The sequence below is a fragment of the Rattus norvegicus genome, chromosome 1 (genome assembly GCF_021556685.1).
Source record: "Rattus norvegicus strain SHRSP/BbbUtx chromosome 1, alternate assembly SHRSP_T2T, whole genome shotgun sequence".
NCBI lineage: Eukaryota > Metazoa > Chordata > Mammalia > Rodentia > Muridae > Rattus > Rattus norvegicus.
This window is the reverse complement of record NC_141534.1, coordinates 248,100,527-248,113,956: the sequence shown is the minus strand read 5'-3', so window position 1 is coordinate 248,113,956 and position 13,430 is coordinate 248,100,527. Positions and strand designations below refer to the sequence as shown.

Sequence of the window (13,430 nt, the reverse complement as noted above, 5' to 3'; positions counted from 1 at the left end):
GCCACCCCTAATACTTTTATGCCATTTACAACCCAAGTCAAATACTGGAAAAATGGGCTGGGCTGGGGCTAGGGAGACAGCTGCGGCTAAAGCCTTGCTCAGCAAGTGTGAGGGTCAGAATGAACGTAAGTGCTGCGTGAACACAGCAGTGAACCACCAATTCTAGCCTTAGGAGGGAGAGAAAGGGATCCCCGGAGTAAACTGGCTAGCAAGGCAGTGAGCTCTGGGTTTGATTAGAGACCCTTGTGCAAAGAATAAAGTGAAAGAGAGATTGAGGATAATGTTCCCACATTAACCTCCAGCCTCCATAAATAAAGTCTATCCTCAAAGCTAGAAAAATGGCTCAGTGGTTAAGAGCACTTGCTGCTCTTCCAGAGGACCAGGGTTCAGTTTCCAGCACCTATGAAGAGACTGACAACCACCGGTTACTCTAGTTCCAGGGGATCGAATGCCCTCTCTTGGCTTCTGCAGTGACTAGTACCCCCAGTCACATGTACAAACCTACCCCAGCCACGTACTTGGTTATCTGTTTTGAATTCAGTGTGTGCCTTTCCTAATAGAATGCAAACTCATGAGAGAAAAGACTGACCCAGTTTTGCTCACTATTGTACACTTGGCACCTAAATCAATGACTAGAAATAGTAGGTGTTCAATAAATATTTATATGTGAATGAGCAGTGATCCATGCTCAGAAAACTAAAGCCAGGTACAGGTGTGAGCACCATGCCAGGGGCACAGGACACCACACTCACCACACTCGACTGCGGCTGCAGAACCAGGCGCGCCTGCTTCTTCCTTTGCTTCCGGTAATAATTTTCAAATGTTTCTTCATCACCCTAAAGAACATCAGGAGAATGATGATCATAACGAGCCCTCCCACCTCCCTCCTTCCCTGCCCTGCTCTGCCCCTGCCCCTGCCCCTGCCCCTGCCCCTGCCCCTGCCCCTGCCCCTGCCCCTGCCCATGCCCCTGCCCCTGCCCATGCCCATGCCCATGCCCCTGCCCCTGCCCCTGCCCCTGCCCCTGCCAAGCCAGCCTTCTTCATCCTCTGAGACATTTCCAAACCGGAATGTAAGTGACAAATGGCATTTCATACTAGAGGCCAAGAAAAAGGGGTTGGCATTATAGCTCAAAAATAGCAACTTTAGATGTTTTCCTAATTTATCACTTAAATTTTACAGGCTTCTCACTGAGCAAACTAAAATACAGTTCTCAGTGAGAATCATTAAATAAGGAAAACATCTGTCAGACTACAGCCTGCCTCTCTCTCCATGCCAGCCACAAGCTGTCAGAGTACCCAGTACATGGCCCTCGTTCGTCCACTTCAGGCTCTTACATATGCTCTCCCTGAAGGGCAGTTCCTAGCTCACATTGTCTCAATGACATTTTTACTCATCTTTCACAGCTCCTCATGGATGCCACGTCCTTAAGAAAGCTTTCCCTAGTGTCCCAGTGCAGGCTACTTTTAGTTGTTCTACAGAATTCATACTTCCCTCCCACAGCACCATGCAACAAATGAATGAACTTTGCTAGACACAAGTAGACAGCCAGATACACTGCAGCCACTGTGCTTAGTAATCCTCTCAGTTAAAGAAAAAGCTGGGAGTCACAGTCTCCTCTTCATTCAAGACTCCACAACAACAACAACAACAACAACAACAATAGCAACAACAGTAACAACAACAGTAGCAACAACAGTAACAACAACAGCAATAACAGTAACAACAGCAACAGTAGCAACAACAACAGCAGCAGCAGCAACAATAACAGCAACAGCACCAACAACAGCAACAACAGTAACAGCAACAACAACAGCAACAACAACAACAGCAACAACAACAGCAGCAACAACAGCAGCAGCAACAACAGGAACAGCAACAACAGCAATAACAACAACAGCAACTGCAACAGCAACAACAACAGCAGCAACAAAAAGAAAATTTAATAGAAAAAATTTCAACAGAAAAAAATGATTTTCTTTATGATTAAGTAGCTACAAAACCATTACGCTTTTAAATGTCATCTAAAATAAATTCATAATGCAGAAAAAAATGTAAGTCTCTCCTACAGGAAGCCCTTTAATATTTTTGTGCTCCAGCTACTGAAAGTAGCTTTTAAAATTGAGAGAGAAATAGGAAACTCCAAGATAAGCACAAGTAAAAGCAATCCACCAATCTAGCATTGCATGCCGTACTAACGCAGTCACACACAGGAGGAACAAATGAACCTGTGAGAACCACCAAAGATTCGAATATATGCAACTCCATATCCAGGGCTTCAGACACACTACAAAGACACTCCACAACGGAGCTTCATCCTCAGCCCTGACCTGCATCTTGATAAAGTGATTACTTAACAATGGGTAACTCCTTCACTTGCAGACTGGGGCCTGTTCTGAGAAATGCATCAAGTCATCATCCTGTGCCCATCAGAGGGTGCACCTACACAGACCTGATGATACAGACTGCAATACACTTAGCATATCAAAAGTACACAATCACCCTAGGCCTACACAAGGTCAATCCATAAATATACTCACCAAAGCAGAATAAATGTGTAAGCATCGGTAAACAGGGGAAAAGTCAACGAGATCTTGAACAGTTAAGACCTGAAAAATAAATCTATTTTAAAAAATGATAGGTTAAACTATTAGATAATACCGAGTTAAAGACAGTGGTTCGCAGACTGTTTTATATTTATTTAATTCCCCCATAGAAGGCATACGATATGGACACAACCCCATTTCGCTTCACTTGGGTGTTTTTGTAGCTTTTTCCTTATGTGTTTACTACAGTTGCTGACTATTATAAATTGCAAAAATAAAAATACCTCTCCTTCCCTCTACAGTGAAGGGACTCCAGGGCCTTCACGTGCTAGGCAGGCGCGTCACCTGCATCCCCAACTAGAAAACACGTCTGTATCGTGCTGGGCAGAACATCAGAACATTGCTGTGATAATCGCACTCATTACTGCTCTGTGCAAAGGTGATTCATGAGTTTCCACTGGAGCTTTAACAAGTTCCATCCGAAGCAGCAAAATCATGATTTCCGCCACTGCTTCAAAGTAGAAACTCTCACTGTTTCCCCAGGGACCATTAAAAAAAAAATACAACTCATAGCTACTTAAATTAGGATTACCAATTTTAAGATGCATGGCAGCTTCTTCTAGAATATATAAAAAATTATTCACATTATACTCTAATGCAAAAGTATTTCTCAGGATTAAAAATAGTATAGAATCTCTCAAAATTGAGATTGTGAATCCTTTTATAAAAAGAACACATTTCTATTCTCATAAATTCTGAATAGATTATACTCTCACTTATTAGGGAAAAAAGCTACAAATACAAATATAAAAATGGTATGAGAGATCCAAAAGAACAGGAAACAGGCCAAGTACCCCAAGCAATGGACTTAGAGCCAGCATATGACTCTAAAGCTACCAACTGTTAGAGATGTGCAAAGCAGACAGGGGAAACTGAGGTAAGAATGGTCTGCTTCTGTCACCCACAACTTCAAGGGAGAAAAGACCTCAGAAATCCTCTAAACGTTAAGAACAAATTTTACAGAGTATCAACCTAAAAAAAAATAAACTAATTATGTTTGTCTTCAATGACAACCTATATAGAAAGCAAGTTCAGCTACTCAATGCTTTATCAGAATGAAATGCAACACAAGTTGTCCCTCTTCCTTAAAGAACTTTTCTAGTAGGGCCTTCTACACGCACCTCATCACTGAGCTCTACTTCTCAAACCACCAATCTGAGATAAAGGATGGGGCCTGGAAAGATGGCCAGAGTTCAGATGCCCAGACCCAGGTGAATGCCAGGTAGGTATGGCAGCCTCTTGTAATCCCAGCTTTCCTCTCAAACTGTGGGAACAGGGTATCTCCAGAACTCGGTGGCCGCTAAGCAGCTCTGAGTTCGACTGGGAGGCCCTACCCCAGTGACTAAAGCAGACAGCAACCAAGGGCCTTTCTGTCTTCAGCCTCACGCCTCGATGCACACAGCCAGCTGCAGAGCCTCCACAATCACACAGAGAGACATGCACAGATAAATTATAAAAGTAAGCATTTCAAAATATTAATAATAATACAAAGCAGACTCAACAGATGACTTTGTGGCACAGTGAAAATTCTAAGAAACAATAGGATGAAAGAATAAATTTAGATAGAAAAAATAAAAAAAATTAAAGATAATTTCAAGGTTTCTAGACAGTTGGGGCTTTAAAAAAAAGATAACAATTAATAAGGTAGGAAAGATGCTCAGTGGTTAAGAGCACTGACTGCTCTTCCAGAGGACCAGGGTTCAATTCCTAGAACCCACATGACAGCTCACAATGTAACTGCATTTCCAGGGGGATCTGAGCCCCTCATACACACATACATGCAAGCAAAACATCAATGCACATAAAATATAAATAAATAAATAAATAAATAAATAAATAAATAAATAAATAAATAAATATTTTAAAAGATGACAGTTAATCACAGATGCATGCAGAGAACAAAAGGCTATGGAGTGCTCACCCTAACCCAGACATCCTTCCACACCCTTCACCCCAAGGCTCAGGGATCCTTGAGGAAGAGTGAGTAAAAAGACCAAAAGGGCCAGAGGTGGTAGGTGACTTCAAGGAAACAGTATTTCCAGCTGTAACAGGGCAGCTGCCCATCGGAACTCACAGCAAGTGTGACAGCCTTCACAAGAGCCACGCAAGCTCCAGACAGACAGAATCCCGGCACAGAAGGCAGGCATGCGGTCCTCTACTAGCTGAGGAGCTACGGGCATTAGACAGCTGCGGGGGGAGGGGAAGGCATTCTGCTTGCTTTATTAATGATGAGATCTCCAGTAGGTCAACCACAAGCCAGGGTAGGTTCATCCCCAGGACTAGCTGGGCAACACAAAGTGAATTCAGTGGGAAAGGAGGAAGAAAAGGAAAATGAAGAAAAAGGAGGAGGAGAAAGGAAGAAAGGAAGGAAGGGAAGGAAGGAAGGATAACTTCAAAGTCGGTGGGAAGAGACAGGAGAGTTGGAAGGGAGTCAAGGGGAGGAGCTGGGGTGGTGGGTTTGCTCAAAATACACTGTTTTCAAATATTTAGTTAAAAAATTCATCAGAGGCTACAACAGAATTATCCTGCGGCACCTCAATACAAATTGAAATAAAATGGCAGAGTGTTGGGGAGACAGCTCAGTCCACACAGTGCTGACCGCAAAAGCATAAGGAACTGAGTTTGGATGGAAGAACCCACAGCAAACTCGAGGAGTGGTACATACAACTATCATCCCAGCACGGAAGGGAACAAGTGGGTCTCTGAAACCCAGGCCCCTGTCAGCCTAGCCAGTCAGAACACCTGAGGAGGAGGCTCCTGTTAGATGGCTCCGGCCTGACCGCCTGGGTTTGATCCATGTAAGAGTTGGAAGGAAAGAAACAACCCCACCAAGTTATCTCTGTCCTCCATATACCCACTGCTCACATATTCTTCTACACATCACACATGTATGCGTGTGCATGCTCACACATGCACACACACACATGCACACACACACACACTCACACACACACTGAATTTAAATTAAAAAATATTAAGATAGAGAATGATTAAGAACACACTTGATATTCACCTCTGCCCTCTACATGTACAAACATGAACCCACGTCCATGTGTACCTGTATATTCACATGCACATTAAACAAACAACACCACACACACATATATAATATAATATATAATATAATAAAATTAATATAATATAATATAATATAATATAATATAATATAATATGGGAGGCTATCCAGAGTCAGACCAAATAACAGAGTCAAAAAATTATGAAATAAAAATTTGTCTCAGCTAGTTCAAATACCATTAGTAACACGGAGAGAGAGAGATTTAGTTTTACTAATTATACCAAACAGCTATGCTCTACTCTCTATAGACACATAACCCGCAGTGTGTCCTGTTTGTCTATTATTATGTAGTCTAATAACTTCAGCTCATTCGCTGTGCACTATGGACTGATGAACATAATCAATTTGCACAGAGAAGACAGAGCACTCTATGAGGCAGGAAAGCATTTGATAATAAAGGCAGAGAGAAACCCAGTACCTCCTCGTCATTCTCGGCCTCCTCCTCAAGTGTGTGCTTCAGTATGATGTCACTCTTTTCCTCTAGAGTCCTGTCATTGTTTACATGCATATTTTTCCCAAACCTCATATTGGTTTGCTTCTGTACAGCAATACTGAAGCTCTTCTGCTGTTGTGCCTATTTTCGGGAGAACACGATTCATAATTCAAAGTTGGTTGTAAACTGATGCAACGTTTACTATCTATCCATGCATCCATCTGTCCATCCATCCATCTACCTACCTACCTACTCACACATCTGACAGACTCTTGCTCTCTGGCCTGGCTGAACTGGAACTCACTGTGCATCACAGCCGGCCACAAACCTGACGTCTTCTGCCTCTGCTTCCCAAGTGCTACGTTTACAGTTGTGTGTCGCCATGTGCAGTGTTCTTAAAATTTTAAAAATTGCTCCTAATACATTCCTTTTTATTAAGTTTCTTCTTAAACATGTCAGGGTAGAGGAGGCATGTGTGTTTGGGGTCACAAGCCTCTTTCCTCAGAAATCCTGTTTTGTTTTGTTTTGTTTTGTTTTGTTTTGTTTTGTTTTGTTTTATTGAGATGACATCTCTCACTGGGACCAGGGCTGACCAAGTGATCTGTCCACAGCTGCCTTCCCAGGTCTGAGATTGCAGGCAAATGCCACATCTGCCTTTTTTATGTGGGTTCTGGGGGTCAGACTCAGGTCCTCAGGCTTGAGTGGCAAGCATTTTACCAAGTGACCCACCTCTCAACCCCAGTGTTTTTTTACTATGTAAATGTAAGTGCAGGATCCATAGCAATGTCCTCATTTTTAATTCCTGATTTGTACTTTCTTTTTCAAATACTCTCACTAGGGATCATCAATTTTATTTGAAAAGATTAAGATCCAATATTTGGCTTTCCTCACTTCCATATTGTATTGTATCTTTTATTATGCTTGTTTCTGATCAATAATAATTGAATTGTGGGTTTTAATTCAGGCTGTATTTTTAATGTTTTTAAAAGGAACAATGGGGGGGGTGGAGAAATGGCTCAGCAGTTAGGAGCACTTGCTGCTCTTGCAGGGGCCTGGAGCTCGGTTCTCAGCATCCACATCAGGCTGCTCCAGACACCTGCAACCGTACCTTCAGGGACACAGCACCTCCGGCTGCCTGAGGCCTGGCACTCACATATACATACCCACACACAGACACATGCAACACATAAGAAAATGTAGGTTGAAGTCAATATGCAGGTGAGGGCTGGCACCAGTTAGGTAAAGGCCATGATTGAAGAGTAAGGCAGAGACAAAGGTGTGAGAGGAGAAGGAGAAGAATCAAGATGGAGACGGGGAAAGATAACCCAGATCTGGGCAGTCTTGAATTCCCAAGGTAGTTGGGATGGATTTCTGTAGGCAAATTTATCTTATCTAGGTGGGCAGTTTATATCCTTATCAATTGGTTGTGAGTTTATTGTGTGGATGTATTGTGGACTGAGAATTTAACATATAAGTCTGATTGTTGGGCTACAGTTTGTTTAGTCTTGATTTTAACGGGTGGTTGGGAATTTATACCATGACTATTAGGGGGTGGATGTTGGGAATGTAAACAGCACTGGCAGAGAGTTACGGCAGAAAGTTACAAGAGGGGTAGACACCACTGGGACCAGGGGGTGGATGTGGAAATGTGAACAGAGTCCACAGTGAGAGAGCTGCTGTAAGAGGTCTCTGTTTGAAATTCACCTGAGTCAGAGAGTACTTGGGGGCAGCATGGAGCTGCTGAGATAAATTAGCACTAGTTCCAGAACTATCAAGGGCGCAATCACACCGCAAGGGTACCAGGGGGAACCGCTTCCGCCCTTTTTTATTTTTACAGCAACAATAAAAAATAAGATCAATCTTTGAAAAAGGAGCAATTAGGACCTTAGCATAAAATTCCACTTCTTTGGCTGACATTTATTTTTAAGGCACATGTGGCTAACACATCTGGCACATGCATGTAAAGCCGTGTGGAGGTAAGGGCGGACAGAGTTCAGCTGGTGAGGAACTCGAGGATTCAAATTAAACTGACTTTACTTAGATTTTTAAATATCTGTAAGTCCAAAGAAAATGCTGGCAGAATCCACTCTAGAGGAAGGGCAGGGATCATAAGGAAATAGTAAGCTTAACCACAACTAAGCAGGTCAAGGCACACTTCACATCCCGGATAAACTAAAGCATTAGACTCACCTGTTTCATGGCTGTTTCCCCTATTTTGTCAGAATGCTTTCGAATGCTTTCCAGAAAGTCCTTGAGGTCAGACATGGAGATGTCTTTGATATCCTCCCGGAGTTTAGGAAGTGTGTCCATCATGAGCTGACAGAAGCGGTACTGGCTAACCCGAGGAAAGTATACGTTCTCTAACTGTTCCATTGTTTTAAGTGCAGAATAATACCTGAGAGGTTAAAAGGGAATGAAAAAAGTTCCTGTTGACTAACTCTATGCAGGGCCAGGTAATGAATCAGATACTCCTGATTTCGACTGGGCTCTCGATGCTAGGACGTGTGCCTAGCATGCACAAGGCCCTGGGTTCCAGATAGAGCACCAGAGCAGAAATAAAATTAAAACTCCTCTCTCTTCCTAAGCGCACTGTGTACACTGTCTACACCCTGCCAGCTGAACTCATCTCTCTTCCTAAGAGAACTGTGTACACTGTCTACACCCTGCCAGCTGAACATTCACGGCTTCTACTACCACAGTCCTTGTTAGTTAACTCCCTCTACATCTACAACACTAGGAACATTATCACAGTCGTTACAATGCCTTAACTGTGAGTAAACTTCCAAATCACAACACTTAATTATTCACTACATGATTTCTTATTATTTCTATCATAACATCTATCCATACAGTGGTACGATTAAAAACTGTATAGCACATGCTTCATTCTAAGTAAGTGTAAATTTTATTGAACTTTTTTTAGAAATATTTATTTACATTTCAAATGTCCCCTTTCCTGGTTTCCTGTCCATAAACGCCCTATCCTATCCCCCTTTCCCCTTCTTCTATGATGGTGTTCCCCCACCCATCCACCCACCCCTTCCCACCTCCCTGCCCCAACATTCCCCTACACTGGAGGGTCCAGCCTTGGCAGGACCAAGGGCTTCTCCTCCCATTGGTGCCCAACAAGGCCATCCTCTGCTACATATGCAGCTGGAGCCATAGGTCTGTCCATGTGTGGACTTTGGATGGTGGTTTAGTTCCTGGGAGCTCTGGTTGGTTGGTATTGTTATTCTCATAAGGTTGTAAACCCCTTCAGCTCCTTCAATCCTTTCTCTAACTCCTCCAATGTTCAGTTCAATAGTTTGCTGCTAGCATTCACCTCTGTACTTGTAATGGTCTGGCAGGATCTCTCAGGAAACAGCTATATCAGGCTCCTGTCAGCATGCACTTCTTGGCATCAGCAATATTGTCTGGGTTTGGTGGCTGTATGTATATGGGCTGGATACCCAGGTGGGGCAGGCTCTGGATGGCCTTTCCTTCAGTCTCTGAACCAAAATTCATCTCCATATCTCCTCCTGTGAATATTTTTGTTCCCCAGAAAAATCTGTGCTACTATTTAATCAGAAGTACACCTAAATGCCTCAAAGTCTGATGAAAATCACTTGTTGAGTGATTTCTTTCAATTCAACAAAAATTTTCTGAAACCCCCCAGGTACTACGGAACATATCAGGTATGCAGTAATTATTAAAGTAGAAGTTGTGCCCCAGAGAAGCTGACACAAATTTTCATGAGTATACTTTTTTCTTTCAACCCTCTGAGGTACATTTTAATGGCAGCCAATACTATTTGTATTCTGTAGGTGAGAAAACTGAAACATAGTATGTAACTTGGTCAAGATGTCACAATGAGGGATTGGGGACTTAGCTCAGTGGTAGAGGGCTTGCCTAGCAACCACAAGGCCCTGGGTTTGGTCCCCAGCTCCAAAAAAAAAAAAAAGAAAAAGAAAAAGAAAAGAAAAAAAAGATGTCACAATGAACTGGATCCAGGACTCAGAAGTAGAAACAACACAGTTATGTTGAATTATACATCCTATTATATTTTATTATATTATATTACATATCATATTATATATGAATATACCAAGTTTCAAAGATCCAATGAAAAGCTAGAAAATACTTTAAACTGAAAGATGGTGGAAAAAGGACATGTTGAACTTGTGACAAGACATGGCTCATGTCTGTTATACCTGCATTTGAGGCAGAATGGTCTTAAGTTCAAGAACATGGGAACCACAGTAATATGCTATTTCTGAAGGAGGGAGGAAGAAAGGGAGGGAGGCGAGAAAGGAAAAGAGGGAGGGAATGGGTCAGTGTTCTAAGCAAATTTATAGCAAGAAAATTCCCTGGCACATTATCAGATTAAAGATTGGTTTCACATTAAAGGGCGCCTCCTGAAGCTGCAGGGATGCTCTGGGGTTCAGGGCCCTAGCTCTTTTCACAAAGGACCTGGAGCACAGTTTGGTTCCCAGCGTCCACATGATAGTTCACAACATCTCTAACTCCAATCCCAGGGAATCCAATACCCACTTTTGGCATCTGCAGGCCAAGCACAAATGCAGTGCACATACAAACATGCAGACACACACTCGTATAAATAAAATAAATACAGTTTTAAAAGGTGGCTCCCCAAGTACTTAGGTATGCTGGAACCCAAAAGACATCAAAGGCAAAAAAACAAAAACAAAACAAAAAAAAAACCATAGAACACAGAGGACAAAGATTTTTTTTGGTTTTTTTGTTTGTTTGTTTGTTTTTAGGGTAAGTTGATAAATGAAAATGACTTCAAACTTCCCAATAGCAACCATGGCAGACACAAGGTATCAGAGAACACACATGGAGAGACGCAAGCTCATCAGCATGCTCATACATGTGCCACTGTGTGTGTGTGTGTGTGTGTATGCGTGTGTGTGTCTGTGCGTGTGTGTGTGTCTGTGTGTGTGTGTGTGTGTGCGTGTGTGTGTATCTCTGTGTGTGTGTCTGTGTGTGTGTGTCTGTGTGTATCTGTATGTGTCTCTGTGTGTGTGTCTCTGTGTGTGTGTCTGTGTGTGTCTGTATGTGTCTCTGTGTGTGTGTGTCTCTGTGTGTCTCTGTGTGTGTGTCTGTGTGTGTCTGTATGTGTCTCTGTGTGTGTGTCTCTGTGTGTGTGTCTGTGTGTGTCTGTATGTGTCTCTGTGTGTGTGTCTCTGTGTGTGTGTCTGTGTGTGTCTGTATGTGTCTCTGTGTGTGTGTCTCTGTGTGTGTGCCTGTGTGTGCCTGTGTGTGTCTGTATGTGTCTGTGTGTGCGTGTGTGTGTGTGTCTCTGTGTGTGTGTCTGTATGTGTCTGTATGTGTGTGTGCGTGTGTGTGTGTGTGTGTGTGTGTGTGTGTGTGTGTGTGTGTGTGATCCTGACTCTCACCCACGGCAATGTGATGAGCCCTTGAACTTATGAGAAGGAGGCATGACCTGGCTGCTCTGTCACCCACTGCTCCTCTGCCAATGGCTACCTCCCAATTCCGCACCACATTGCTCATGTTTTTCCCCTCTGATATTTTGTGTAAATACTCTTTGGTAGGGATTTTTCTGGAGATACTGGGCATCAGCCTGGACTCAGTTCCCATTGTGTATGTGGTTTATTTTTAAAACTGTATCTAAAGGGTGCTCTAAGGTCAGTAACACAGCCAAGGCCAAAAAACCAAAACAAACCTGAAATCCCTTCCCCATACTAAAACAGCCAGTCAGAAGTAGTAATGGAATAAGAACATTTTTTAAAGCCACTGTTTCCTAACCCCAGTGAGAATTCTTAAGTTCTGCAACTACTAGGTGACAAGTCACAAGGAAACATGACTCAAAGTATTTACTAATTACTACTCATTAATTGCGATTTTTTTTCAGGGAGTGTGTTTCAAGACAGGGTTTCACTGTGCAGCCCTGGCTGTTGTGGAACTCACTCTGCAGACCAGGCTGGCTTCAGACTCAGGAATCTGCCTGTTGCTGCCTCCTGAGTGCTGAGATCAAATGCATGTGTCACCATGCCTGGGATTTTTTTTTCCAATTGCAAATTTTTAAAAACAGATTTGGCTGTCATCTCCTTCACCAAATGATCAAATCTAATCATAAGGAGACAAATTCCGGTGTCCTAGGCGGCTCTGGGAGCTGACCTGGACTTTTCATGAAAGGCAAAGGACAACTGGAAGGCGGGATCATGAAAGGGGCGGAGCCTCCATCTGAGGTCCAGCACTGGGCAAGCAGGGAGAGCAACTCCTGGGGGGCTTGGTAAGGCTGGTAGAGTGTTGCTTCTTTGCACCAAACAAAAACTTTTTCAAGTTTAAGATATGAGAACAAATAACACAGAAGAGAACATACTAACAGTTTATGAACAAAAGACTTATCTTTTCTGACTTGTTATATTTAATAAGGAAAGAACTATTCCACAAATTAATACAAATTGACAATGCCTCCTGAAATTCAAGGTGCAGCACTATGAAGCAAGGCATCCATTGACTACAGATATATATATATAGATATATATACACATACATATACATATATATATTATGTTATAATAATTGTTTATAAATAAATAAAGTCATTTCCCCAAGCCACATATGTTGTCTTGTTATTTTGGTATTTCAACTTTGGAACTGTTCATTTTTAAAACATCTTGAAGATCATTTTATCAATGCTCCCATGGCAATTAATACACCACTTCATATTGCCTTTCACGTCACAATCTCGAGTTCATTACAAAGCAGAGGACACCGGCCTGGCTGTCAGCTCACAGCCTCCTGCGCTCTGCCTTCAGCCCACATCCTGCAGACGGTATGACACGCCCGTGAGCTAACAAACTCTGACTCCTTCCGGGTTGCCTCTGTCACCTTCATCAATACTGTCGGTCGTTTATACCACTTGTAAGGGACGAGGGCTCATGAAGGCAGGCTACTGCTGCTTTATTGAGTGATAATGGTGGGCACACTGCCTGAAAAGGTTCGAGTTAAGTGGGGAGCACGGCTCAGACTCCTGCCATCTCTGCTGGGCCGGCCTGTGCTTACCTCAGTTCTAAGAGCTCAGAGAAGCCGACTCACCTCTGCATGCTCATCTGTTCCTTCAGTTTACTGTACATCTCCAACACTGCATCAAAAACAACATTGCAGCCTCATGAGGCAAGTATGGCCAACATGACAATAGGTAATGTTTTCAAAACAAGTTATATGTGTTAAACTAGCAAAAATTATTTACTTTCCACCTACTGAACATCATATACATTAACATTCAAGCTGAACACTTGTATACTGACACCTGCAATGACATAGGAACCTAGTAAAAAATTATTCTAC

The 13,430-nt window shown here is 42.6% G+C and overlaps 1 protein-coding gene across 3 annotated transcripts in view; it reads right to left on the bottom strand.

Annotated features, from left to right (window-relative positions):
- Window positions 1–13,430, bottom strand: part of Exoc6 (exocyst complex component 6) — a 144,496-nt gene that overhangs the window by 96,613 nt on the left and 34,453 nt on the right. For 2 of the 3 annotated variants that reach the window (XM_087584679.1, NM_019277.2), the window contains 5 exon segments: window positions 13,179–13,224; window positions 8,304–8,508; window positions 6,099–6,254; window positions 2,539–2,607; window positions 753–836 (listed from right to left, as the gene is read on the bottom strand). In XM_087584679.1, the coding sequence (XP_087440805.1) occupies window positions 753–836; window positions 2,539–2,607; window positions 6,099–6,254; window positions 8,304–8,508; window positions 13,179–13,224 (560 nt within the window). 3 annotated transcript variants of the gene reach the window in all.